This window comes from Leptonotus elevatus, chromosome 17 (assembly GCF_054856555.1).
Source record: "Leptonotus elevatus isolate MCC_2025b chromosome 17, RoL_Lele_1.0, whole genome shotgun sequence".
NCBI lineage: Eukaryota > Metazoa > Chordata > Actinopteri > Syngnathiformes > Syngnathidae > Leptonotus > Leptonotus elevatus.
The window spans coordinates 17864669-17891880 of NC_141255.1; the positions used below are offsets into that span (position 1 = coordinate 17864669).

The window sequence follows — 27212 nt, forward strand, 5'->3', positions numbered from 1 at the left end:
GTTTTTTTTCTTCCCTAAAAGCGTGTCCTCCTCCTTTAATATAATGCCTTTGACACTTGTATCAAGCTGACCTTCACAAAAATGTTTTCCAATATGAGAATTTTCATTAGGGCAGCACTGTGCTCAAATGGTTAGCACATTTTTGTTTCACAATGAGGTTATCGAAAATAGATTTGACTATAAGCTAAAGTTTGAACTAATCCTTTACACTTTCAGTTGTATTGTATGCATGAAAAGGCTATATAAATAAAGTTTGATTTGATACAACTTCACCTGTTTAGTCTCATTCATCTTAAACTTGGTGCAAATCATATCTCTTATCTATTTTATATACAAATATGCGTGTGTACTCCTATTTAATGTTAGAGTCGAACGTCTATTTATTTGTAGAAACTTTGGGGACTTGTCGAGACTGTGCAAACAAACCCGGAAGCACGGTGGAGTGCGCTCGTAACGAAAACGGAAGTAAACGGCTGTGAACTATCCTGATAGGTTCACACTTCGCGGATGATTTTTTTTTCCCATGATGCCTTGTATTCATCATGGCTGCGCCGTTCCGTCCGCCATGCGTGTAAACACTCGTGATTTTAGCGAACAGAATTAACGAAGGGAAGTGTTATATGACTAATTTTGAACGCGCTGCGTCTTTTGACTACATTTGACTTAAAGACAAGCTACAAAGCCAAGATGAAGATCAAGTCCAAGTCTGCGTATCACAAATCTGAGAACACCTACCGGGTAAGAACACTAAATTAAAGTGCAGTCTTTTTTATAAACACGTAAAAAAAAGTACTGTAGTACATTTTAAAACCGCTCTTTTAAATATAAAATATGATTCTATACAAGCTAATTGGCCGTCACATGCGAACTAGCCCTTAATAGACCTCTTGTTGACCTACATTTTTTTAAACAAAACCTGATCACGTGTGTGGGATGGTTTCATCAATTGACCAAGGAGCAAGAACTGTAGACATTTTTCAGAACATATTTCTTATTGTATTCTAAACATTTCTTGCAGTTCCTCACTTTTGCTGAGAGGCTTTCTAATGTAAACATTAATGTCATACACCGGATTGACAGAACTGGATCTTATGCAGAGGTATGTATGTACTTCATATCATTTATGTAGTTTGTTTTTGAGGTAACTCTGACGGATAACGTCTTTTTGGAATACAGGAAGTTGAAACCTATTTCTTTGAAAGCCTGAGAAAATGGAAAGAACTCAACTTGACGGAAAACTTCAGTATGTATGAAGCAGAACTTTTGCTCTATTGCTTATAATGTAGTGCTAATTTACCAACTCTTCTTTTTCAGCTACGTTTTTTAGGGAGGTCTCCAACAAGTGTCAGTCGTTCAACATGCTGGTTTTCCATCAAGAGTCTATCGTGGAGAGCCTGAAAACACACCTGGCAGTCCCGAGTAGTCTGGCCTACCAACCTTTGCTAGAGTAATTTTGGTTATAGTATCATATGACTGAGGTGCTGCTTTTGTTTGGCAAAGCCTAATCCGCCTGATAATTAATTCCCAGCCTGGTGGTGCAGTTGGCTCGAGACCTGCAAACTGACTTCTACCCTCACTTCCCGGACTTGTTCACGCTGATTACCGCGATGCTGGACACCAAGGACGCAGAGGTACTGGAGTGGGCATTTACATGCCTCTCCTACCTGTACAAGTACTTGTGGAGGCTCATGGTGAAAGACATGCACAACATCTACAGGTGAATTTCAACATTTTTGATCAAACTATTCATTTTTCGTGGCGCTTGTCCTCACTCATAGCGCACTCGCTGACTTTGGGCAAGAATAAACAAGCCCAGAACTTCTTGCTTGTGAGGCAGATATGTTAATTAACCACGCATTTTGGGTTTATATTTGTTTAGTTGTTGTATTCCGTGGAGTTGTTGTGGTGGCCGTGGCTCAGGGTGTAGAGACAGTTGTTCAGTAACCCGAAGGTCGGCTGTTCGATCCTCGCTCTCCCCAAGTCATGTGTTGTCGTGTCCTTGGGCAAGCCACTTCACACACATTGCCTCCAGTGCTACTCACACTGGTGTATGAAAGGTTCGAATGTTTGGTGGTGGTCGGAGGGGCCGTAGGCGCACACTGGCAGCCACGCTTCCGTCAGCCTGCCCCAGTGTGAATGTGTGACTGCATGAATAATGTATCCATTTTATTGTAAAGCGTCTTTAAGTGTCTAGAAAAGCGCTATATAAATCTGCTGCATTGTTATTATTATCATTATTATTATCTCATGATAGAAGCATCCACACATTCCTCAAGATGAAAAGTAGTAGACGCTGACATTTCCTATCAGAAGATTGTAGTGTAATTAAGTGTAGTGGGATAAAGAGTGGGATTATCAGTGTATTTTAATACCTAGTTTTCCTCCTGTCAGCTTGTACAGCACGCTTTTAGAGCACAAGAAGGAGCACATCCGCAAGTTTGCAGCAGAGAGCTTTGCATTTCTGATGCGAAAGGTAGGTCTTGAATCATTTTTTATTTTTTTTGGTTTTGATAAAATTTAAGTAAGTATGCGAGTCTTAAGTGTTGTCGTGCCCTGTAGGTTCCGGATTTGGATGCCGTGCTGTCTCTCGTGTTTTCCGATTTGGAGCAGAACCCTGACAAGGCAGAAGGAGCCGGCCAGCTGCTGTTTGATATGTGCAAAGGTGTCCGGCACATGTTTCACTCCTGTGCTGCAACTGTAAGAGTCTCTTGACGTTTTCATTTTTAAATGACATAAAAGTGTTTTTGTTTTTGTTTTTTTTGCTTATGGAAGTATGAGCGATGTCATGGTGAAAAGGGATTATTATGCTTTTACTTGATCCTTTATCATACTGACATGTGTCTAAACATTTTCTTTCACTAGGCGCTCCCTATTGCTCTGCGAAAGATGGGACCCACAACCAATCAAGGTGCCCTTTTACCATGGGACCTGGTGCGGGATGCACTGGATCACACAGCCGAGGCTGCTGCCGATCATGTGGACAAAGAACACTTCTTAGTTTTTTGGGAGTCCCTACAGGTAAGAAGGTTACTGGTTTTAGCTGCATTGTTGGCCAGCACTAAACTGAGTGAAGCAGTACCTAAAGGCAGAATCCGACATAAATACTGCAGTATACTATATAGTACACCCCGTTAAACCAGGTCATTTCTTTACGTTCATGGGTCGCCACCCTTTTTTTAAAACTGAGAGCTACATCCTAATTAATGCAAATGGCTGCCAGTTTAATTCACACTTGTTAGCTAACAAATTTGCTCAAATTACATTCAGTTATTTTATTATTATATGTTAATAATTACTGATTATCATTTAAGTGAATACACTGAGGGTTAGTGGTGCCTGCAGGTGTCCCGTTGGTGACACTTGTTTAGAGGAATAGCAGCTGTAATCTACTGTATGTTGTAATCCCCAGGCTGCTGTAGATGATCTTCTCAGTGTTTTGGAGGCCAAGACAGAAGAGGCTGGACCCGCAAGAGAACAGCTCCAAAGGCTGCTGTTTGTCCTTCACACTTTGGTGTCTCACAAGGACGGAGCTAAGATCACAAAACCAGAGGCCGTTTGCCAGGTACAAGGAGAGCACTGTCTTTATCTTGTTCAAGTGTCGTTCAAGTCCAAATTTTCTATCAAGTGTCGTCTTGTCTCGTCAGACCGCATTGTGCCTTGTTCAGAGCTCGAAGCTTTCAGCACCCTGTTCGCGGCTCCTCCTCCAAATCATCTCCTCCTTACTCCTTGGAGAGAACATTATACTCCCTAATGCTCTCATCCACGAGATAGTCCACAAGGTAAGCCTGATAGATGTTTTTGCCAATGCGGTGCAATTTGACGTTCGAATGCCCCAATTTACGAGTACATTGCGCTTTGTCCAATGGGACCAATGAAAGCTGTTAAGTTGATATATCATGTCACAAATCCTCCCGCAGGTGTTCGGCAGCTCATTGGGAGAAGATCTCATCCTTGAGTTCACCAAGGAGATGTTCACCATGAAGCAGTTTGAGCAGGTGAGTTGACACTGCATTGTTTTTTGAGTATCTCGCAATAACGCTACTCTCTTGCTTTCTCCAGCTTTTCCTGCCCTCCCTTCTGCGCTTCACCGCCGGCTTGTTTGCCTGCGGCGATCCCGTGTCCCACCACCGAGCCCTGGAGGTGCTGGTCAACCTGATCTTTGCCAAAGCCCCGCCACCCACCGACGGCGCCATGGCATTTGAGACCTACCCACTGCTCTTCACAGGACAGACCACCGGGTGAGCTGCACTCATCATTTACAATAGTGCCTTGACTTGGGAATTAGTGCTGTGACCGTACTCGTTATGCACTTTCAAGCCACGTCTAAATGTAAAAATTTTGCTTTGCCGCCATCTCGTGGATATTAAAGGGATTATTCAATGTTTTGTCTCTCGACAGCGTGTTCAGTAACCAAGGGGAGCCAGAGCAGCGAGCAGTGCCCGAGCTGGTGCTGTCACTCATTAAATTTCCTGTGCAGCAGAACGGGCCCATTGCAGATCTGTCACTTCCTTGGAGCGCACTGGTGTTGCTGCCGCACCTCAGGTAACACATTACACTAGTCCTTCTCAAATAGCGTGACCTCAAGCAACTTTTTGGGGGGGGGTCGTACTCGAATAAAGTGTAATTGCACATCCACTACAGTAGGTGGCAGTGGCGCTCGCGCTGTCAGAGTGCGCAAGGAAAGGAGTATTAGTTCCTCCGCAGAGGTGCACTTACAATAATTTTACTGACAAATGATGCTCTCTTTATAATCGCAATATATTTTCTTTTTTCCCCCGACCACACCACCCCCTCCAGAATTATGCTACCTTTGACAAAAATACAGTATGTTTATTTTTTGTTTTTGTTTTTGTTTTGCAGGCCTCTTGTTCTAGCCAATGTCTTCCCTGCAGTCACTGCCTTTTTAAACCAGCTACTGTGTGAAATTGAGATGGAAAAACTAGGCAAAGGTATTCAGTCCCCCGCCCCCCACATTTAGTTCAGCAGTAAAATAAAGGGATTGCAATGTTGTGAACTTTTGCCGTTTCTGTCAACCCAGCTGGTCTGTTTGTTGCCACACAAGCCTTAAGTTGCCTTCTCACTCTGAACGGATCTGCTCAGATGCTGTCTCTAGTCCCCGTGGACAAAATCACCGTCATGTTACGGTATTTGTGACAAAATAATCCTAAAGAATTACGCCACATTAAGGTGTAGGCCTTCAATAATCATCCTTTTATGGTGTGTTCCTTCAGGAGGTTCCCCAGAGAGCTGTCAGCCCTGCTTTTAGGAGACCTCTATTACACCCGCCTGTCCTTGAGTGGTGCTTCGGAGCACCTATCCCATGATGCACTTTTTCACATTTACCCAATCCTGCAAGGCAACCTGTCCTCTAACATTTCCAAGGTGAATCTACAGACTTCTTTTGTTGGATCATATTGTTTGCTTTTACTATAAGGACGTAATTTACTGTTTTATAGATGCGTCTGCTGACCCTGAGGATCTTTTCGCACTTTGAGCCAAAGCTTCCTGTCCCAGAGGAGGTATAACGCTCCCATTTATTTTTAAGTTTTTATGACAAGTAGACATAGACGATAACACATCCAATGGCTCTTCTTTTGTCCAGCCTGACGAGAGCTTGGAGGTACAGCCGGTGTTCGCCATGTGCCTGCAGGCAGAGCTGGTGCCCGCCTCCCTTCAGGACTACCGGGAAAAGCTGCTGCACCTGCGCAAGCTGCGGCATGACCTAGTGCAGCGCAGCTTGCCACAGGGGCCCCCTGGCACCTTTCAGCAGGTACGGATTAGGGATGCTCAGATCCGATACGTGGACTTTGGTATCGGCCCAGATATGGGGGGGGGGGGTCTGGGTCTGGGTCCGGTGTCTGTTAAAATGGTCCCGATCCACGCCCTGATCCACAAAGTCTTATCTCCAGAGCGCGCGCAAGTTCCCGTCTCCAATGACGAGGAGAAACAGGAAATGGTCAGGAAAATAATATTTCTCCTTTGCTACGTTGGCGCAGCCAATGTCTGTCAAAATTGCACTGGGGGAACATTGGAAGCCATTTGGCAGGAAGGCGGGACAGCTAGCGGAAGCCGTTCGGCAGCAAGAATTCGCCTCCTTGCCACCGGCTCGCTGCCTCGCCGCCGTCGGGGGACTAGTGGTCCCCTGACGTGGTTCCGAAATGGTGATTATCTATTTTCTTAAACTGAAGAGCAAAAAAGCATGTTGCCTATCAGTATTTCTTTACGTGCAGACATGAAAGACAGTGTAGACAGAAGCAAGTGGCGCAGGAGCCTTGGACACATCAAACTCATTTTGTAAACAGAAGCGCTTTTGGAATTGGGCGAACCTTGGCCACATTATGCACAGTTGAAACTTAACACTGCTTGAATGTAAGAAAATAAAAGTGTACCGTCACTTAAGTAATGATTACATACATTCAATACATGTATTGAAAATATTGAATGAAAATCATACACCAATAAATGCTAAAAAAAATATTCAAAAAACATCTAAAAGCATTTGAGTATTTTGGGGGGGAAATATATTGAATATTATTGGGGGGACTAGTACAAAAACAATTTAGTATGGATCGGATCGGTATCGGTATCGAATCGGTAATGAAAATAGTGGATGGGAGCATCCCTAGTACGGATGACATCTAATTCACCAGTAATATTCCAACCATTGTGTCGAAATTTTCTGATTTCATTACATTGGTCAGAAAATCACTAGAGTAGAATAGTTTATTGCCTGTGTTTGCCAAACAGGCCCAGATTTCACTTGATTTTCACTTCATTTGGCAGAAAATTCAGATGTCATCATTATTTTAGTATATGCAATATTTTTGGCACACCTTTTTCTTGGTTGTGTGTTCTGAGGTTTTTCTAATGTAATATATGTGCCTTAGAGACCTTTATGTCCTCAAAAAAGTACCCTCATGCTTAAGCTTCTCAGCTGTTCTCACCGGAGGCCCACATTTTCCCATAGTCTTAACTTTCTCACCTAATTTTTAAAAACTAAGCAAATTTTTTAAATAGGCCACATTTGATCTTTCACTTACCGTATATCTCTGCATTGAGTCCAAACCAAGGCCAACTGCGTGTAATGCGGGACTTAATAAAGGCCACTTTATAACATCTACTGTGTTTAGTCTATTTTTCTGTCCTTAATGTGCAAAAATCCATGTTTAAAATAATGACATGGTTTTCAAAATCCGTCCCGTTGAGAATAACGATTTTAAATTGTCGGCGTTTGACACTTTTTCTCTTCCAGGTGCCTCTGCGTTACCTCTTAGCAATGCTGTTTGTCAACTTCAGGCCATTGTGGGATGCCGTTATTGAGCTACTTGGGTCAGTATCAAATTTGTATACATAAAACTAGAGGTATGGTGATGTCTATTGTAAAAATGGCAAACAAGCTGTAAACTATTTGCACAAAATCAACATTTAATCTGTGTTTTTTACAGGAGCCATGCCAAGGGAATGGACAATAAAGACTTTTGGATGGTGTACCATGAACATCTGGAGAAGGTGGCAGTATTGGCTGGTATGTTTCGGGAATCTGGTGTTGGACTTTAGCTCCCGTCACCAAGTGTTCTTCACCTCTTCTTTCAATCATCCATGTCCTAGAAAAAGAGCTGCAGGAGATTAGTAATGATGATGAAGTGACAGACATGGATGTCCAGGCGGGGCCAGGTTGCGACGTCATTGAAAGTGGCGAATTGGGGGTGCTGTTCCTGCAGCAGCTCAAGTCCAGCTTTGAGCCCAACGAGAGGACGGACTTCTCCAACTTCCGTGGCCTGATGTGGCGCTCCATGGCCCAGTTTCCAGACAGGGTGGAGCCCCGTAGCCGGGAGCTAAGCCCCCTGCTGCTTCGGTTCATCAGGTGAGTGTTCAGTGGACCCACCTCAATTCAACTCAAACTAACTTTCTGTCTTTTTAACAGGAACGAGTTTTACCCAACTAACCTGCTGGTGGCACCGACTCAGGACCTGAGGAAAAAGAGTGACACAGTTCTAGAGGAGGAGGAGGAAGCAGAAGAGGAGGAGAAGGGCAAACGGCAGATGAAAGCGCCACCACGAAGAGCGGCTGCAAAGTAATGATGCTTGTGTGAAATAATTATACATTTGAATAATACTGAAATTGCATGACTTACAGCTCTCAATGTTGTGAAAAAAATGCATCAAAATGATTAATATTTTAAAATGTTATGTATTTTATCATAAAATATATAATACTAATATACATGAAATAACAAATGTTAACCAACACGATTTAGGATGATGCTGAATGTTTCATTAATATCTTGAGGTGGTTCTACATCAGTCAATCTAAAAATGGTGACTTCAATTATATTTTACAATTAATGACATGTTTTTTCCCCTCCAGACAGCTTATCAGCCACCTAAATGTTTTTGCCAAATTCACCAACCCTCGCTCGGTTTACATGGAGAGCAGCCTGCGAGAGCTCTACAACCAAGTAATCCTAAAAGTTACCCATGTGTCACATTTAATGGACGCTTGCTGTTTTTTTACACTAATGTCCTCTTGTCTTTGCCTTGTCAGCTCCTCTGCCATCAGGACCAGGAAATCCAGCGAGTGGCCCTCCAGTGTATTCTTACATACAAAGACCCTTACATAGTCCCATACAAGTAAGCGAAGTTCAAGGTGGACACACACAGCATTCCTAGTCAAACATCTTTCTTTCCTTCAATGGAGCCCTTTGTGAGTATCTTGTAATGGAAGACAAGGAATGTTCAGATACAGCTGCTGTTAGCCATCACGCAGTTGTAGTCACAGGAAGTTTGAATTACAACTTGCTTGCTTGACTGATTTGGATGATAGACAGAGGCTCAACTTTTGACCCATAATTAGACCTTACCGGACATCTACAAGACAGGACATGTTTTTAAGTCATGTGTATTCTATGCAGGATAACTTTCATTCATCTGGATAATGCTTGACCTTTCATAAATGAGTGTGTTTGTTTTAGGGACAATCTGGAGAAGCTGTTAGATGACAAGCATTTCAAAGAAGAAATTGTCCATTTTAACATCTCGGAGGAGACAGGAGTTGTGGATGCATCACATAGAGCTGGACTCATTCCCTTACTCATGAGGTATCATTTTGATGTGCAATCGTACTTTTGTTATGTGCCTTACTGTAATTACAGTAGCTCACATTTCCATTTGTGTGTTTTTGTCACAAAGGATCCTGTTCGGCCGTCTACGCAGTAAAGGCAGCAGTCGCTTCCAGAGCAAGGCCAGCGCCGCCACACGCTCTTCCATCATCCTGCGCTTCCTGGCTAGTTGCCAGGAGGCGGAGCTGGGAATTTTCATCGATCTACTGCTGGAGCCCGTCTGCCATCACAGCAACGGTGACCCAGCTTGAATTTTTTATTATTATTATTATTATTATTATTATTATTATTATTATTATTATTATTATTATTACTTCTTGTCTTAATCCAGTCACAAAGGCAACATTCCCCCAAAAAAGAATTGCAGATTCAGATTGAAACGTAACGTCGTAGCCCAAATAGAATGCGGTTGTGACCCGTGACCTCATGTATTAAACGACCAGCCATTGTAAGGTTTATGCCACACATTAATCAAAAACAAACATCATTAATCATTATCAGTCATTTTTTTGTTTCTGTAATGTTCAAAATGAAAATAACATTAAATTGTAGCCCTTATTTGTGTTCAAAATGGATAAAGCAATTGATGAAGCTGTATTGTTTTTTATGTGAATGCAAACCTGCAAATTCTAAGACGTCATATTTAACCATTATTTTCCTTAACTATATTAGAAAAGAAACAAAATTGGAAATGTGTTATTTTAATATGAGACTGCCATTGCACTGTTCCACCTCAGGGCATAGAATAACACAAGTTTTGGGCCATTTTTTCAGTCTCAGCGTTCGCTCGGTTTAAAAAGGATGTCCAAAAAACATCTCAAGTTCCATAAAGTGAAAGCAAATCTCTTCCTTTGTCTCTTCAGGCTCCTGTCGGGAAGCGGTGCAACGAGCATTGGCCGAGACGGACGTGGGTGCCGTGTTTCCGCTGGGTCGCCAGCACAGCCTCCTCAACATCATCAACGTGGTCATCCAGAAGCTTGGTCATCTCATTGAAGTCCACCTGCCCAAAGTGCTGCAGATCCTTCTGTGCGTCACCGCTTCTGTGTCCGCCGTGCTGGAGATCAGGGAACAGGTAGTACATCTCCTCCAATGAGAACTGGATGAAGGTTCTCGTATATCATCGGCCTTTTTTTTTGGGTGGTTTATTGCCGCTTTACCTGATCCACAGAAAGACAGTACTGTATCACCATTTTTCATCTATAGCTGAGGCCTGGTTGCATCAGTCCTCTGAAGAACCTGAGGCGTTTCGGCATCCTGAGGATCCAGGACTTTTTCGAGAACTTCGACACTTTCAGCTTCAGCCCCGACCAACTGGACGGCGTCTTCATGGCTGTTGTGTGGCCTCAGGTGTGTGCTGCAAACACATCGTTGCTTTCAAATGAGTGGACTGACTTGTGATTTCACTTTTGTCAGGTGCATCGCCTCCCAACTGAGAGTCCGTACTTTCCCACACCACTACTGAAGCTCATCCATGTGTGGTGCAAACATGCCAGGTTCTGCTCATGTCATACTTCCATCATTGTTCATATCCCACTTACAGTTCCTAAATCCAATTGTTCCGGGTTATGTCGCAGGTACTTCCCGCTTTTGTTCAAGCAGCGGCCAGACCACCCTGAGTGCAACATTCTCCTGAATGTGTTCGCCCTCCTCACCGCCAAGAACATCTCGCCCGCCACCATCGCCGTCGTCATGGACATAGCCGAGTCCTTGGCGACCACGCAGGACTTTGTCGCCATGGAGACAGAGACAGAGGCAGAGCTGAGCGTGGGTGGCAGTGTGTTCCCGCAGCCTGCGGAAGGCTTGCTCGCTGCAGGTTAGAGGACCACTTTTATTTTCTTTATGGCTTGTGTAGCCCAGTGTTTTCAAACCTGCTCTTGCCAAAATGAAATGCAGAATAAATAGATTAAATGTGAAGTGATTGGGAGCATACTGTTGCAAAATCCCAGGTGCCTGTAAATAGAATACAGTGAACCCCCGCTATGCCGGATGGCACCAACCAAGTAAATAAAAATTCACAATTCATTTATGCCATAAAAAGGGGTTTTCAATTGCGTATAATATATAGATGCCACAAGATGGCAGCTAAGTACCTAAAATGGAGAGGTTACATACATGTTACATAAACCACTGTTTTCACTAGTCAGATTATTCGACACAACCAAACCATCACACTTGGGCAAACAAATATGCGGCACTAGCACATTACACAAATGATATAAGTAATTAAACTTGCCTTTTGGCATTTACACTAATAAAGGTTAGAGAATACGGGCAAATTGTAACATCAAAGTATACTTCACAGACTGTGCCACAGTACATCTATTGCTTTGGCAAGTGATTTTTCTGTGAATAACGGAAGATAGATTAAAAAAAAAATCAATAAATAAAAACACAATTTCGCAGTACCAAACAGCAAGTATGTGCGTGTTCAATGTTGGGCTGGGCGATTTTGCCTAAAAATAAAATCTACAATTTTTTTAAACAAAAAATTCGATTCACAATTTTTTCCCCGATTTTATACTATTATTATTTTTATTTTTTTATTTTATTTTTTTACATAAATCAAGAACTTAAAAAGTTTTGATTTTATTTGATCAGTTAATTAAGTAACCATATTTCTTCTCTTGGAATCAATGTGCAAAACTTCTACCTTGAATCAGACAAATACTTCTGGAAATGTAAATCTGTGTTCATAAAGTAGAAAAATAAACCTTTCTTATTTTGCCAACTTTGTTTTAAAAGCTGAACAGTGCTACTTGTGTCCCTCAATATGACACAAATAAACATCACATTTTGGCTTTAATGTAGGAACCAAGGTCTGAGCTTGTCATCCCCTCCAACTGTCTGCTGATACAAGTACTGTTATGTAAATTGAAGTGGCTGTTTTGCCATGACTGGCAAATTTCCTTTTTGCATTATTTGATTGGCCAGTCCCCGGAGTAGGAAAGTCTTGGCCTGCCGTAAATTGGCTATTTTATCGTGATTAGTCCGCTTCACCAAGTTCACCCCCTTCTATAGATCTCCTTTCACTCTATTAATTTGTTTTGTCACTGAAAATAGGCTGTTATCAGCATTACAAGCCCACTATACTACATTTCATAAGGATTTTATGTCGCAGACGACGCAGAGACTGATAAGCGTCTCTGGCACGGCGAGTGAAAGTAAGCTTGTCTTTCATACCGGTAAGTGCTTGCAAGGCGAGTCCGTCTTGATGAGATAGCGTACATTTTGCTATTCACCGTTCAGAGCAAAAATATTGCTAGCATTTGAGTTTCCAGTCACGGCAAAATAACTACTGCCTAAACAAATGACACGGGGCGACTTGAGCAATATACTTGCCGCTAGGTAGCAGTAGCACATACCTGGGTTCTCCCGTTTTCAGCAAGTGGTAAAATCGAGTCTTCCTCATTGTATACATGGGTGCCATATCATTAGCGAGGTGCAACGTGTCCACTTTGGTAATTGCTCTTATTGTGCCCCTTTCTTGTCATACGTGCTTCCTTGTGTAAATGACTCCTCCACGGTAACATAGTAAACAGTTTTTTTGTTTGCGGCAGTTTGTTTGCTGTTGTTAAGTTCCTCCCGTATGGAGTGTGTGAGGACACAGCTAACGCTCATGGGGGCAAAAGCCGTGGGCGCGGCGCAACGAAAGGGGGAAAAAAACATCAATGTTATTATTTTTTAATCGTTCACAACAAAACTCGAATTAATTCAAAAAATAAATTTATCGCCCAGCCCTAGGTCAATGTAACATCGTAGAATTAGACTCAAGAAGAAAAAAAAGTCTTCTAGCATCTTGAATATGTACACATTTTTCAGACTCATTGACGCAGGGCTCCAGACTGTTACTGCCTCACATCACTACCATGCTGCACTACCTCAGCGGTGTGGTCCGCAACACCGATAGGCTCAAGAAGAAGAAATTCTGCCCGCAGGTGTCCAAGGAACTCAACATCCTCTCCAAGCAAGTTATTCCCTCATTATTTCCTCTCTCGTACACAGAGAGTCTGATTATTTATTTGGTCTTTTTTTGTTGTTTTTGTTTGGATTAATCTGCCAGGATCAGTCGGTTTGTTAGCGACAAAGAACAGAGTTCGACACTCATAAGGCTCTTACTGCCTTATCTGTTAAAAGGCAAAAACTCTGAGGTAAGGCTTTTTGTTAAATATTTCACAAGTTATTTTTTAATAGTCTGTGAATGACTTGACTGCATTTATTTCAGGAGGCACAACTGGACATCCTGGCCACCATACAGAACCTGCTGCAGCAGTGCATGCAGCCCTCGGCCTTCCTGCAGCCGCTCAGCAAACTCTTCTCTGTCATTCACAGCAAGCTACCCAGGAAGGCCCTCACCAGTGTCTTTCAGGTACATAATGGTGGTGATACTTTGAGCGGCAAGTATTTTTTAGCTGTTACTTACTTGGTGTATGTAAAAAGTTTGAGAACCACTACTTGATTTTTTTCATCTTACTTTTAGACGTTGTCAGACATGGATCCTTCACTCGCGTACATCACTGACATTGCCACAAAGGTAGCCCTCATTCTTTGATATTTCCATGTAAATGAAATGTATTTCTCTCATGCCTGACCCCTGTAACCACTCCTCTCCAGCTCAACGCCTTCGACAGTCGCCATTTGGACGAGGTTTACTTTGACGTCCGCCTGACAGCTTTCCAAGACGCCACCAGGCGTATCAGAGAGATGGAGTCCCTTGACCTTAACTACATCGACACCGTCATACACAACTGCTTCCACACTTATGAGGTGACATTATGTGGAAAGCTTAGCACAGAGCTGATTGATCATTTTTACCGTTGTTACACTTGTGTTTTATTTATGAATCCCTACAGATTGGGGACATGTCGCTGGGTGACAACGCCACCTTGTGCCTGTCAGCAATAATCGTCCAGCTGGTGGCGGTCGGTGCCGGAGAACAGGTCTATAAAGACGTCATCCAGCATACCATCTTGGACGCCATACACAAGGGTCTCCGGAGCAAGACGGAGGTATTGTCATATTGATGCGCTGATGATTTGTAATCAAGCTATAAATATAGTACTGCATACATATTGACTGTTTGAAAATGAATGGAGTGAGGCACAATACTAAAAGCGACGGTCACTTTGCTGCTTTCATATAAGAATATTGGAACAGTAAGACCCAAACTTGTGAAGGTTAATATACTAAAAGTCCCCTGTCTTCTCTGTTAGAGTGTGCAGCACGAATACACCAATGTACTCTCATGCCTGGTGAAGACTTTCCCCTCAAAGAAAGAGTTTCAAGACATGGTGCAGCTCACCGACTACAATGACCCCGAGTCCGACTTCTTTGAGCACATGAAGCACATCCAGGTATGGAAGCTTCTCATCGGTCTTCCCTCCTCGAATATTTCACATTTAATAATTTTTTGTGCATCTTCCATTAGATTCACCGTCGGGGTCGAGCCCTCAGGAAGTTAGCCAATCAGCTAACCGAGGGCACCGTGGTGTTGTCGCCACGTTCGTTGCAGAATTACATCATGCCGTACGCCTTGACGGTCCTGACGGACAAGAACATGCTGCAGGTGATTTTCACGTTTGTACTCTATTGATGCATTCAATTTGACATATTCATAATTTTCCTGATGGCGCACCGCAGCGCGAGAACATGACAACAGCGTGTGTGGAGATTGTGGGCGGCGTGTGTCGCCGGCTGACCTGGTCCAAGTATCTGTACTACCTGAAGCATTTCGTTCACGTCCTGCAGACGTCGCAGTTGGAGCAGAAGCTGGCTGTGAGGTGGGTAGGCACTCAACAAACTCCATTTACCATTCCGTTTGACCTCTCATTTTGTCATCTTCTTGTACCCTCCAGTTTGCTCGTCAAAGTCCTTGAAGCGTTCCACTTTGACCGCGAGACTCTCACCGAAGAGATGGAAGCTGCTAAAGCCAGAAAAGGTGAAATCTTTTAGGATTGTCCCGTAATGCTTTGCAACATTCTTACAATTTACAATCTGTTTGAAAATACACTCACATGTGATTTGTTGAGCTTAAAGTGTGTGGGAGGATGTGAAATATTTGTGTGTATCCCATGAGATAAACAAGAGCTCACTGTATTTTTGTGAAGCTGCAAGCACTGTGATGGATGTTGAGGATGAAGCTGCAGCTGAACAATCAGAGGCAAGTAACGCTGAGGAAGCCATGGAGATCAACGGTGAACTTCCTCCGAAAGCTGCCGCTGATGAACGACAAGTTTCCTCTGAGAAAGCGACCACCGCTAAAGTGAAGAAGCCAGCAGCTTCCAAGAACATGGCGGTTTCCTGCGGTCTGCCACAAAGCAAACAAGAGCTTGAGTTGCTAATCAGAAACATCCAGGAGAGCGTCACGAGCAGCGTGTTGCCTCGCCTTCATAAATGTCTCAATGCCAAGGTATGATTTGTATCCAACTACATGCAGATGTAAATGAATAAGAGGCACGCAAGTGTGTATTTGTGAATCTTTAGGTGAAACGTGACGATGAGCACAAGGCTGTGAAGTCAAAGGAAGCAAAGGAAGAAGAAGTGGCGCGCATCCCGATAGCCTTCGCCATGGTCAAACTCATGCAGACTCTTCCTTCACATGTCATGGAAGTCAACCTGCCTGGGTACACCATTTAGATTTGCGTTCTCTGCTTGAATGTGTCCTCTTCACAAAAAGGTCAACACGTCTTCTTCCTTCTGTTTGATGTCTAGGATCTTGATCAAGGTGTGTGTGATTCTGAGGAACCGATTCCAGGAGGTGCGCGATGTTGCGAGGGGAACGCTGGTGAAGATCATCGAGACACTGGGCTACCGCTACCTGCGGTACCTGCTGAAGGAGATGCAGGGTATCCTCGTCAAAGGCTACCAGGTATCATGAAGTTCATGTACAGTAGATGCTGCAGCAGTGTGTGAGTCATGTCATATGTATTCATTCATTTAGGCTGGTTTGTTTTCCTAAAATTTGGTTAGTTCAGATCTCCAGTGACACACATCTCATTTAAAGTATTGCTAATGATATAGCATTACCAAGGAATTATGTTGAATTAAGTTTAGGAGCTTCATTTAGTGCTTTGCTGCCATCTTGTAGCATCTGTGGGAATTTTTTACACTAATTGTTTCAATAATTGGCAATATTGATTATAACTGATATAATTGGGAATCAGTTATTTTGATATTAAACTTATACAGTCCATCTAAATTAATTAGAATAAAATTAACCATAATCCAGTTTAAACACAGGATTTGTTATATTCTTATCTGCATAGGATTGCTCAGAATTCAAATGTCTTGAATGGCTGATTACAAAGTAAACAGCCATTCATAGTCCATTCTCTTGCTCTATATATATATATATATATATATATATATATATATATATATATATATATATATATATATATATATATATAACCACGGCCGCCACTTTAAATAATTGGTTCTTGAATTATAATGAAATATTATCATTTAATGAGTAGTTAATTGAAATGTATACTTATAATAATTATTATTATAAATAAACATTTTTATATGTTTTATTTTTTTAATCTCATCTACAAATGAGCTGGCCCATCTGTCCATTTTAAAAATCTAATATTGCGTTTGAGCAGAAATTTTGGGCCACCCCTGGACTACATGCAACAAGAGCACCAACTGCATTGTCTCATCTTTGTCTTCCAGGTCCACGTTCTGACATTTACTGTGTACCAGCTGCTATCGGCCCTCAGTCCATCTCTGAAAAGTGGCGATCTCGACCCATGCATGCGCATGCTCATCAGTGTAAGAATATGCCTTCAATCTCATTTCATTTGTGTATGATTGTGTTTTTATTGTTTGCTTTACATTGCTCCGGTCAGATCTTCAACAACGAGCTGTTCGGTGTCGTCGCTGAGGAAAAGGAGGTGAAGGGCATCGTCTCCAAGCTGATGGAGGCGCGACACAGCAAGAGCATGGACTCCTACCAGTTTCTGGCCCAGTTCTGCAGCAAAGAAACCATCACCGCACTTGTTCTGCCTTTGAAGGAGGTGGGAAGTTGGATTTTGTTATTTTCACTTCTTGTGTTTGTTTATGCACAATTTCTCATGTAATTTCAGATCCTCGAGAACTCCAAGAGCCTCAAGGTGTGTAACCGTGTCGCTGCTATTCTACGGCGACTGGTTCTGGGTCTGCTGGAAAATACAGGCATGAGCTCCTCTGATATCCTGCTTCTGAGCCACGGTCTCATCAGCGAGAGCTTGCCTCTTCTCACTAGGAAAGACAGGTACGAATGACAGCGAGTCAACATTTTACCTTGTTTATTTCATGATGTGTGTTTATAGGGACAAGGCGTCAGCTCAGCCTCCGCGGGACCCTCGACTGCCCCCTCCTAGCTGCTTACTCCTGCCACCAACTCCAAAGAGGGGCGGTGTTAAAGCTGTAGTTAGCCACCGGACCAACATGCACATCTTAGTGGATGCTGGTCTTAAGGTAGGGAGCTAGCACAGAAATATATTGCAATAGATTTTAAAAAAGCAGAATCTAACACAGTTTTATGTTCATGTACACGTTTGAATACTCGAGGTACCACTATACTTGGTGGTCCGGCATGAGATTTTTCCAATATAAAGTGTGTGCCTCATCTCAATAAAACTCTAATGCAACCAAAACATAGCAAATCATAGTTCACCTTTGGCAGCTTTCATAATAGCTCATTATCTACAGCTGCTCCATTTGAGTCTGAAGAAAGCCAAAGTGACGTCGTCCATGGAATCGGCCCTTGAGATGTTGGACCCTTTCGTGCCGATGCTGCTTGAATGCCTCAACTCCATGCACGTCAAGGTGGGAGCAACTCCAATGTGTCTTCCACATCTCATTAGCAACTTCCCCAATCCTTTTACTTCTCCAATCAGGTGATCACGGAAGCTCTGGTGGCGCTCACGTGGGTGCTGAAGTTCCCTCTGCCCGCCGTAACAATCAACGTTGGTCAACTGACCAAGCAGCTCTTTGTCCTGCTGAAGGATTACTCCAAGGCTGGAGCTGCCCGTGGGGAGAACTACCTCTTGGTCGAGAATTGCTTTAAGGTAGCAAATTGTTATGAATCGGAATGTTTTGTGCACTTATCATCATACTTGTTTTCTCTTTTTAGACCATCACCAACATGGTGAAAAATGTGAAGAACAGCAAGATTAACGAGCTCCAGCTGCAGGTCCTGCTGGGATACGCCGAGGAGGACATTTATGACCATTCTCGGCGGGCGACTGCCTTCGGCCTCCTGAAGGTACACGTAAAAGTCAAGTCTTTTCTGCTCTCACAATATTAGGGACACTTAAGCTTTCCACTGTGAATAGTGAAAATCCTTGCGCTATTGACGCTGCCTTAAAAGGTTTATTATTGCCTATAGATGCCACAAGATGGCAGCAAATCACTGCTTTTAGTCATAATGAAACTCCCAACTCACTATAACATAGTATTACTTTGGGACCATTTTGTGGCAACTGGGTGCAAGTGAACTACCGCCCAATTCACACTGACTGCGGAACCGACGTGGTGCGTTTTCAGTACGGCATCCGCACGGACTGCAATTCACACCTCGTGCGTTGCGTGAGCTATCAGTGTCAGGAAATCTGCACCCGCCAGACCACAACATCACGGGGGTTCGCGCTGGAGAGTTGAGTTCATGCGATAACAACCATGTATATAGAGTCCTACTGGTAAACAATAGCCACACTTGCCTGTTGTCACATCGATATGCTTTTGGACATTATTTCTGGGACTTCTTCTACCTGTTAACATTGTGTCTATTTGAAATGCTGTATTTCCCCCTATTGTAAAACGGGGGAAAGGTCGGGCATGCGCAGTTGATTGTTAGTGGAGTTGGGAATGGCGGCTGGCGAGCAGGTGTTTGACCACTCCGTGGAATAAAAGTTTGAAAATACTACAAACGTTGTTTAAGTACAAGTCAACATACCATGAGTAAGTACGTTTTGTGTTTAAATGGTAGTATTTTGTCATGTTTAATTTATTCTGAGCTTGTTTTTTGTCTTAAATGTCTGACTCATGTCATGCTATGTAGTTAGATAGCTTCCCTCCCCCAAAAAATGAGTTTGCAAACTGTTTTATTTTGAAATATACCGGATCTACCTTGATGACGACGCTCGACTGCCTGGCCGGCTCGTGTAATTTCTTCAGCTTCATGAAAATCCGCATGCGGCGTCTGGGAAAAAATAGAACACTTGGGGAAACCTTCCGCAGCGCCGCATCCCTTCCGCACCACATACGCACCGCGCTGCAGTTGGTGTGAATTGACACACAGACTTGAATGCTTTCTGTTCCTTGCGGCGGCCGTACGGAAAACGTGCGGCGGCCGTTCCACAGTCGGTGTGAATTGGGCGTAGCACTGTTGTTTCGTAAGAATTTGACATGTTTGCAACATAATGCGATTAAAAAGCATGATGTTGTGGAACTTCAATTCTTTCATTGAAGAAGAAAAACATGAATATTACTCAAGCCATGACCCAGGAACACTTTCACTTGAAATTTCACAAACGTGTTGCAGGCAATTCTGTCCCGGAAGCTTATCGTTCCCGAGATGCAGCCGCTAATGGTGAAAGTGGCCAAACTGTCAGTCAACGGGAGTAACTCCATGATCAGAGTCCACTGCAGACAGGTACTCATCAAAATGTGGAAAACGAGGCCACCATCCCTGCACCTTCATTGTTATTCAAACCTATGCGTGTATTTCAGCTCTATCTAAAGTATTTGCTGGATTACCCTCTGGGGAAGAGGCTGCAGGAGCACTTGAACTTTATTGTGGCCCAGCTGACATATGAACATGACACGGGCAGGGAGTCTGCGCTAGAGATGCTCACCTCTATCTTTCAGTCTTTCCCTCAGGTACTGGACAATTCATCACATTAAAAGTGTTCACTTTTCAACATGCTGCATTTGACTCTCTCAGGTCTTACTGATTGAGTACAGCAAACTCCTCTTTGCTCCACTGGCCCTGGTGGTGGTTAACGACGACTCGGCGCTCTGTAAGAAAATGGCCGCCATGGCCATCAAAGCCCTCCTGGCTATGCTGAGCACCAGTGAGCAGAACTCTCTGTTCTCCCTCGTCAGCGTTTGGCTGAATGAAGAGAAGGCACGTTAGCGCAAATTTTATTCTGGCCGTGTTTTGTAATATTTCAGTGTGTAATTGAGGCTGCTGTGTTGCAGGTGAGCCTGAGGCGTTTGGGCGCTCAGCTCTGTGGTTTGTTTGTGGAGGTCGAGGAGGAGAACTTTGCGAAACGTCTCGACAACCTGCTGCCACTATTGGCGAAAGAGCTGAACCCCGACAACTACGAAGATGTAACATCTCAAATCTATTTTACGAGACATATACAGTTCAAATTTGACATGGAACAGGCTCGGTGTATACAAACTACTGCATGTGGCACCTGTACAAAAAATCTTTCTTTTTTTTTCACCATCCAATTTCAGTTTAACCCTGGAGAACCCTTTTCCTCTTTGGAAAATTATGAATTATACATTAAATGACTGCTATAAGTTCACTGAACACCAAAATATGTTTTTTCAATTTTAACCCTTTTTTTTTAACTAGCTCAGAGTTGCTAATTTATCAAAATATCTATATAAAACATACTCCTAGGCATTCTGCAACATGATATGAAATAGATTAACAAAAAAACACAATTTTACCATCTGATGGTTTGCTGAGAAGATGGTTTTGTTTGCATTGATTTCCAGCTCAACAAAATTGGCATGTTGCCAGCCATCTTGTCACCACCACTCTGGCTCATGTGACTGCAATATTCATCCACTAGATGACCCCATGCAGGGGTCAGAAGTGGCACTCTGGACTTTTGAAGTTAAATTGGTTAAAAAAAAAGAAGGTCTTTGTTATTTGAGTAGCAGAATTTATAGGGGCCAAATTTGACCCCGTGGGTTCTCCAGGGTTAAAAGCCTGACATTTAGGATATTATTATTGCTGTTAAATGTCAAACCAGGTCACACAGAGGCCTATTTTGATGACTTCGCTTGTCGTCTCAGATGGAGGAGGAGGAGGAGGAGCGAGCGGCGGACAGGCTCCTGTTCACTTACCTCACACTCATCACCAAATTGATCAAACACTGCGGCCTCCTAGAACTCACCAAACCTCCTGACACTCTTGCCAGTATTTGGGGTCAGGCACCCACTTCCCGTCTGGCACCAACACACACACACATACACACACCAATCACATTAACCTGTTGTCGTTTCTAGGCCACATCGAAGCCCATTTGCGCTACCCTCACTGCTGGGTGTGGCTGACCGCCTCGCAGCTTTTCGGCCAACTCTTTGCGGCCCACCAGGCAGAGGAGCTGGTGGCGGCGTGGAGAGCGGAGGGAGGGGAGGAATCACGGCCGCAGGTGGCCGCCGCTTTCATCACGAACAAACTGGACAAAAAGGTAAAGTGAGGAGTAAGTCTAAGGCTACGTTGACGCTGCAGGTCTTAATGCTGAATTCCAATTTTTTTATGAAATCAGATTTTTTTGAGTAAGCGTTCATATTACCTATTAATCGCGACCTCGGTCAGTCTGCTGTGTGGACGTAATGCGTCCCCAAAGTGACCCGCATGCGCAGAAGAAGATACGTCGCTCACAACGCTGTGTTTGCAGAAGTAAATATGTATGGTCCAGCGTTGTATGTTTCAATGATCTGTAAGCTTCATTTGTAAATAAATAAATAAGATCCAGCGTCTCAGGGCCACGGACTTTTATTAGTCCATTGTCGGGGCTCATATTTTTCCCATCTCATATCTACAGAGGAGTGATGCAGGAAGAGGTAGAAATAATATTTTGTGAAAATGGGGCGAGCCTGTTCCAGCGCCTCTTCTCACGGAGACCTCTCCTTTTTTTTTTTCCCCAACGATGACGTCACGTCATTGCAGCGTGTATTAAATGAGTTGTCTGCGTGGTTAAATTACTGAATATCACACCACAAATGTCATCTTTATACTTCAAGTCAAATATAAAGTCACAACTTCTCGAAATAACTTCATGCCGATCCATGTATGTGACGTCTCCCGAGCCGTGCGGACCTCGCAGATGCGTCAAGCATAAATCAATCAAGCTTATAATGCCCACGCGGAGCGCATATTGGACTTTTGATGACGTTGAGGTTGGATATATGCGACCTGACCGTTCAGACTGCGGTCGCATTGCAAAAATTCGGATACGTATCCAATCTAGGACCACATATGAAAGTGACCCAGAAAAAAAAAAAAAAAAAAAAAAAAAAAAAATGAAAGTGACCCAGGTCGGATATGAAAAAAATCGGAATTGAGCCGATCACACTGATAAAAAAAAAAAAAAGTCAGATACAGGTTGCATTTGGGCAAAACAAATCCGATCTGGGTCGCATTTGCCTGCAATGTGAACGGCAGCCTAAGGGAAATAGTCATAAAAGTCAAGATCAAGTCCAGTCTTTCACAAATTTAATCCAAGCAAGTACAAAAATTGTCTACATTTAAGTCTGACTCGGATCTCTGAAGTTGTCATGATCTCTCATAACATACTGTCGTCATCCTTTTCGGCAGATGAGAGAGCTGGCGTTATCCTTCTGCTATCAGCTGCAGTCCAAATTCTTAGATATGGCATCTGGAGAACAAGTGATCAAAAACCTCCTCTTCGCGGGCAAGGTCATCTACCTCCTTTCCCCGGAGTCGGACTTTGCCTCCCCTGAGGAGGAAATGGAGGATGCAAAAGAGGAGGACGAGGAGGAGCAGAAAAGAGATGAGAATGTCGAGGAGGATGGAAAAAATGAGGAGGAGGACGAGGATGACGTTAAGGACAACAAACCTCTGTCGCTTCTGTGGCTGATAAAGAAGCTGTCGCTGATGGCCAAAAGAGAGGCGGCACACAATCCTAAAATTCCCCTCAAGGTACCAAAGAGGCACATCTGGAAGTCCATTTTAATGCACTTACATTTTAGGTACCACATAAAGTTGAGTAGAATAAAAGACATCCAATCTTGAGGGTGAGGTAAGAAGTGGAGTTTTACAATACGAATTGTTGTCCAGCTATTTTGAAACATCTACACTATCTAACTTGGGAGGGGTTATTAACGGGAAACGGGGGGAATTTACTTTTCTAACACCCAGTAGTAACATTTACAAATTTCCAAAGCAAAAAGAAGGTACGCTTTAGAGCAGTGGTGGGCCTTGCTGACTTATTGGAATATCCCCGTCACTGTTATTTACAGAGAACCTGTGTGTTTAAATTCCTCGGAGCGATTGCAATGGATCTCGGCAAGGAGCGACTCGGCCCCTATCTGACCACCATCATCGCTCCTCTATACAGAGAACTGGAGAGCACCTACGCAGAACAAGGTAAGCCACACATTTTCTTAATCCCTTCCTGGAGAGAGCACTCACCCACAGTGTTGTCACCAGACTCGACACTGAAGAACCTGGCACAGGAGCTGATTGAGCTGATGAAGAAACAAATGGGACTGGAGAAATTTTCGCTGGCGTTCTCAGCGGTTCAGAAGCAGTTTGCAGTGAGACGGGGCGCGCGCAAGCGACAACGAGCCATGCAGGTACACTCATCATAGGTCTAGTTTTACGTTAAAAAAAAAAAATTCCCCCCCCCCCCCCCCCCCCCTTCAAACAATGACATTCAAATTTTGGGGGGAATGTTTAGGAAATGTCCTTTTAAACACCCAATGTATTTTAATGACACATTTTAAATGAATATGTTAATGGTTTCTTTACATTTACTATTTGACAACACTGTTAATGAATAAAAGGTGCTGCTTCCTAACTCAAATTACCTGAAAATGTAAACAAAATCACACCCACTTCACTTTATTGAATTGTCTCTTATATGGCAATTTGCCGTTCAAATGTCAGGTTTTTCTTTAAAAAAAAATTATAATAATTCCACTATTAATGGGACCTATGACCCGAGTCAAACCCTCTTTTAAATGTTATTTTGTCTTCCAGGCGGTGACGAACCCTGACATCGCAGCTAAGAAAAAACTCAAGAAGCACCTCAATAAAATTGAGGCCAAAAAGCGCAAGATCGAGTTTCTTCGGCCTGGGTATAAAGCCAAGAAGCACCGTAGCCACGCACTCAAAGACCTGGCCATGGTGCAGTGAGTCAATCAAGGACCTTATTTTATTCATAGAATTATGTCAATGGGTCAAGATTTTCCTGATGCTGATTTTTTTTTCTTTTTTGTATGTATAGCATTTTATAAATGATCCCTATTAAAGAAGTGTTTTGACAAATGTTACAATCACCAAAATTCTTTACTGACCATCATTTTCACTGTACAAGCAGATATAAATATGCAACCATTCAATTTTAAGCAGTGTTCCATAAATTTGGTAAATCAATGGGGGAAATAAAAGTGGTTTAACTATGTAGGCACAATACAAATTAAGCGGTAATGGGGGGAACAGGCAAGTCATTTTACTGAAGTACAAAAAGAGACTGCAATAACACTTGGTGGTCTATTGGTGTGTAGAGAATTGGCCGCTATGGGACTGACTGTCGTGTGGGCCGTTATGGTGCCTCCTCTCCTCGCACTGTCATGGCGTTTTTGCTTCTTTTATACATGCAGTTCATTTGAGCTTCTGGGTGATGGAGTGAATCAATCGGACCAAAGGCACCCAGGCTTAATGTCATACGAGGTTACTTTGTTTTATTTAAAAGAAGTAAGTGTAACCTTGTCCATCACTGTGCTCACAATGCTTTATGCAAACAGTAGAAACGAGGCCTCCGCTTTTTAGTCCCAGGTTTGGTCGGAGTAGGCGGGTAGTGAGGTCTGTCATACAGAAAGATATTTACAAAAAAGGGTGTGTGTCGTCTTGTTTTTCATTTTTGTGTTTGTTACTCTACTGCCGACTCTTGAGAGAGTCCACCAGCCTGCAGAGAGAAACACAATATCAGTAAATACTCTTCATAATGTGGGTGTCTTAATGGTTAAAAAAAAAATTATATACCACTCCATGGCTTCATCTAAGCCTGTGCCTTTAGTCGCTGAGGTCTTGAAGATCTGCCACTTCCTGTCTTTGAGGGCGGGGAGGCCCAATGCGTTGGCCACCTCTGCCGGTGTCATTGCCTGGTCCATGTCTTGTTTGTTTGCAAACACCACCAGGATGGCTTTCTTCAGCTCCTCCTCCTGGATAAAAATTAAAGTAACTATGAGAGGACTGCATACCCCTTGAGATGATTAGTCTGTGGTGTGGAATAAACTCGCCTCCAACATGGCCACAAGCTCAGACTTAGAGATGCCCATTCGGTCACGGTCGCTGCTGTCGACCACGTAGATGACCGCGTCTGTGTTGGAGTAGTAGCACCGCCAGTATGGCCTGTGAGAAGATGGTGGGGGTGGGACATGTTCAAAAGCTGCTGCACTCATTCTAAATCAGTGCCATACGTACCGGATACTCGTCTGGCCTCCCAAATCCCACACCTGGAACTTCAGATTTTTGTATGTGACTGTCTCCACATTAAAGCCGATTGCTGCATAAAAGGGACAACAGAGGGAATCGACTAGTCAAAACACATCTATGTGCAGACAGGTCATAAATCGAGTTGAGGGGGTCCCAACCTTTGAGCTCTCACGGCTCACCAGCCAAACACAAATCTGATTAAAAAAATATATATACTGTGATCCTCCATTTATCATGGGAGTACATAGGAGAAGATCTGGGATATTTAATGTAAAAATGCCTCACAGCACGAGCTGTGCAGCATTATGTCGCCTCAAGTTTCAAAGATAAGCACATGCAACTTTATTTTTGCTTAATAAATTACTTAAGTCAGTTCGTACTTTTATTTATTGCCTCACTCATGGTAGATTTTTTTGTTTGATCAAAGCAGCGTGGGCGCAGACTTTAATTTGAAGAGCTGGTGCTTGCCGTGTGTCCTACCGACCGTTTTTACTGCGTTCAATTGTTCTGACAGTCACAGTACGGCAGGTATATAAACAAAGATACATTTGTCAAATAACCATCTTCAGAAAAAGTACGTGAAATTGGATAATTGCCAATGGCGTGGTACATGACTGGTTGGAAATCACTGACGTGACTTAGCGGGAGTACTTACTGGGAATTGTGGTGACCACCTCCCCAACCTGCAGCCGATACAAAATAGTGGTTTTCCCCGCACCGTCCAAACCCAGGATGAGAATCCTCATCTCCCTGGTTCCAAATAGGCCGGAAAAGATACGGGAGAAGAAGCCACCTGGAAGTACACAAACATTAGTCGTGCGTTTCCTCTAAAAACAGCAACCATTTGAATCCTACAACTGCTAATTTTAATGTAAAATGGATGCAAATGCAGGGGAACGGAATCAATTCAATCATCAATGACTACATGACTTGTTTGTCATTCAGGAAGCTTTGATCCAGTGGGCTCGACTGGTTAGCTACCATTACTTTAGCAACAGGAGACAGGCACGATTGGTGTAAAAAAACAAAAACAAAAAAAAGTCACTTGTTTTTGCTAAATGTACTTGGGTGCCGGTTCGGCATAAAATGCTGCATCGGTTATATTTGAACTGTCCACTCCACACCAAAACAAACATTGTAGTGGGCTAATGTGGCGTTTAGCTTTAGCCAGTCGAGCTAAAGCACAGAAGGGGATTTAGAAGTCGACAAGCAGGACAAAATACAAACTTTCGTGCGTTTTCGCGATCGCTCTAATAGCATATAAGATAGCTCATTTGGTAAATATGAATTGGGTTGTATTTCAGAGAATACGCACCCATTTCTTTATAAAACCACGGGACTCGTCTCGCAGGTTGGGTCTGAAAGCTTCCGTGTGTGGTGACGTGTCCTTTGATGACGTCACCCGCCCCCGCGGAAGCTTCCGCACACGTTTTAATATAGCAACGTGACCTAATATAGCTCGTCCAAAATCGACATTTGGATCTGTTCTAGCAACTCTGTCAATATAAAGTCGTAAAAAAATATATATTAAAAAAACAAAAACGTTTTTGTCGAAAGTGCGGCTGTTTGGAAGAAGGCTGTATGATAACGGAGCACATTCAATAAGCCAAATTGTTCCCAAACGTTTGCAAGCATTTGTTTGTTAACCCTAACACCAGAATATCTTATCTATATCAATTT

The 27212-nt window shown here is 43.1% G+C and overlaps 2 protein-coding genes across 2 annotated transcripts; one reads left to right on the top strand and one right to left on the bottom strand.

Moving 5' to 3' along the window:
- The first annotated feature begins 517 nt into the window (after positions 1-517).
- utp20 (UTP20 small subunit processome component) lies at positions 518-24388 on the top strand. Its single transcript, XM_086058487.1, has 60 exons — positions 518-738; positions 1019-1099; positions 1177-1243; positions 1315-1447; positions 1529-1717; positions 2392-2473; positions 2560-2697; positions 2863-3018; positions 3410-3562; positions 3645-3779; positions 3918-3995; positions 4060-4238; positions 4399-4542; positions 4861-4949; positions 5039-5144; positions 5232-5382; positions 5457-5519; positions 5603-5770; positions 7253-7329; positions 7446-7525; positions 7609-7864; positions 7925-8074; positions 8368-8458; positions 8545-8630; positions 8972-9097; positions 9189-9355; positions 9982-10190; positions 10322-10465; positions 10532-10611; positions 10693-10931; positions 12938-13082; positions 13179-13266; positions 13341-13484; positions 13596-13649; positions 13730-13882; positions 13969-14124; positions 14329-14469; positions 14544-14681; positions 14756-14895; positions 14971-15053; positions 15223-15524; positions 15599-15738; positions 15827-15983; positions 16793-16891; positions 16969-17136; positions 17206-17372; positions 17431-17578; positions 17813-17929; positions 18001-18171; positions 18237-18368; positions 19647-19757; positions 19835-19984; positions 20049-20231; positions 20306-20437; positions 21140-21272; positions 21353-21537; positions 22668-23012; positions 23333-23459; positions 23523-23668; positions 24075-24388. The coding sequence occupies exons 1-60, from the start codon at positions 688-690 to the stop codon at positions 24228-24230; spliced, it is 8379 nt and encodes a 2792-aa protein (XP_085914613.1). The 5' UTR covers positions 518-687; the 3' UTR covers positions 24231-24388.
- Positions 24365-26928, bottom strand: arl1 (ADP-ribosylation factor-like 1). Its single transcript, XM_086058488.1, has 6 exons — positions 26848-26928; positions 26188-26325; positions 25521-25602; positions 25337-25448; positions 25080-25258; positions 24365-25002 (listed from the first exon to the last, which is right to left on the bottom strand). The coding sequence occupies exons 1-6, from the start codon at positions 26849-26851 to the stop codon at positions 24972-24974; spliced, it is 546 nt and encodes a 181-aa protein (XP_085914614.1). The 5' UTR covers positions 26852-26928; the 3' UTR covers positions 24365-24971.
- Positions 26929-27212: the final 284 nt, after the last annotated feature.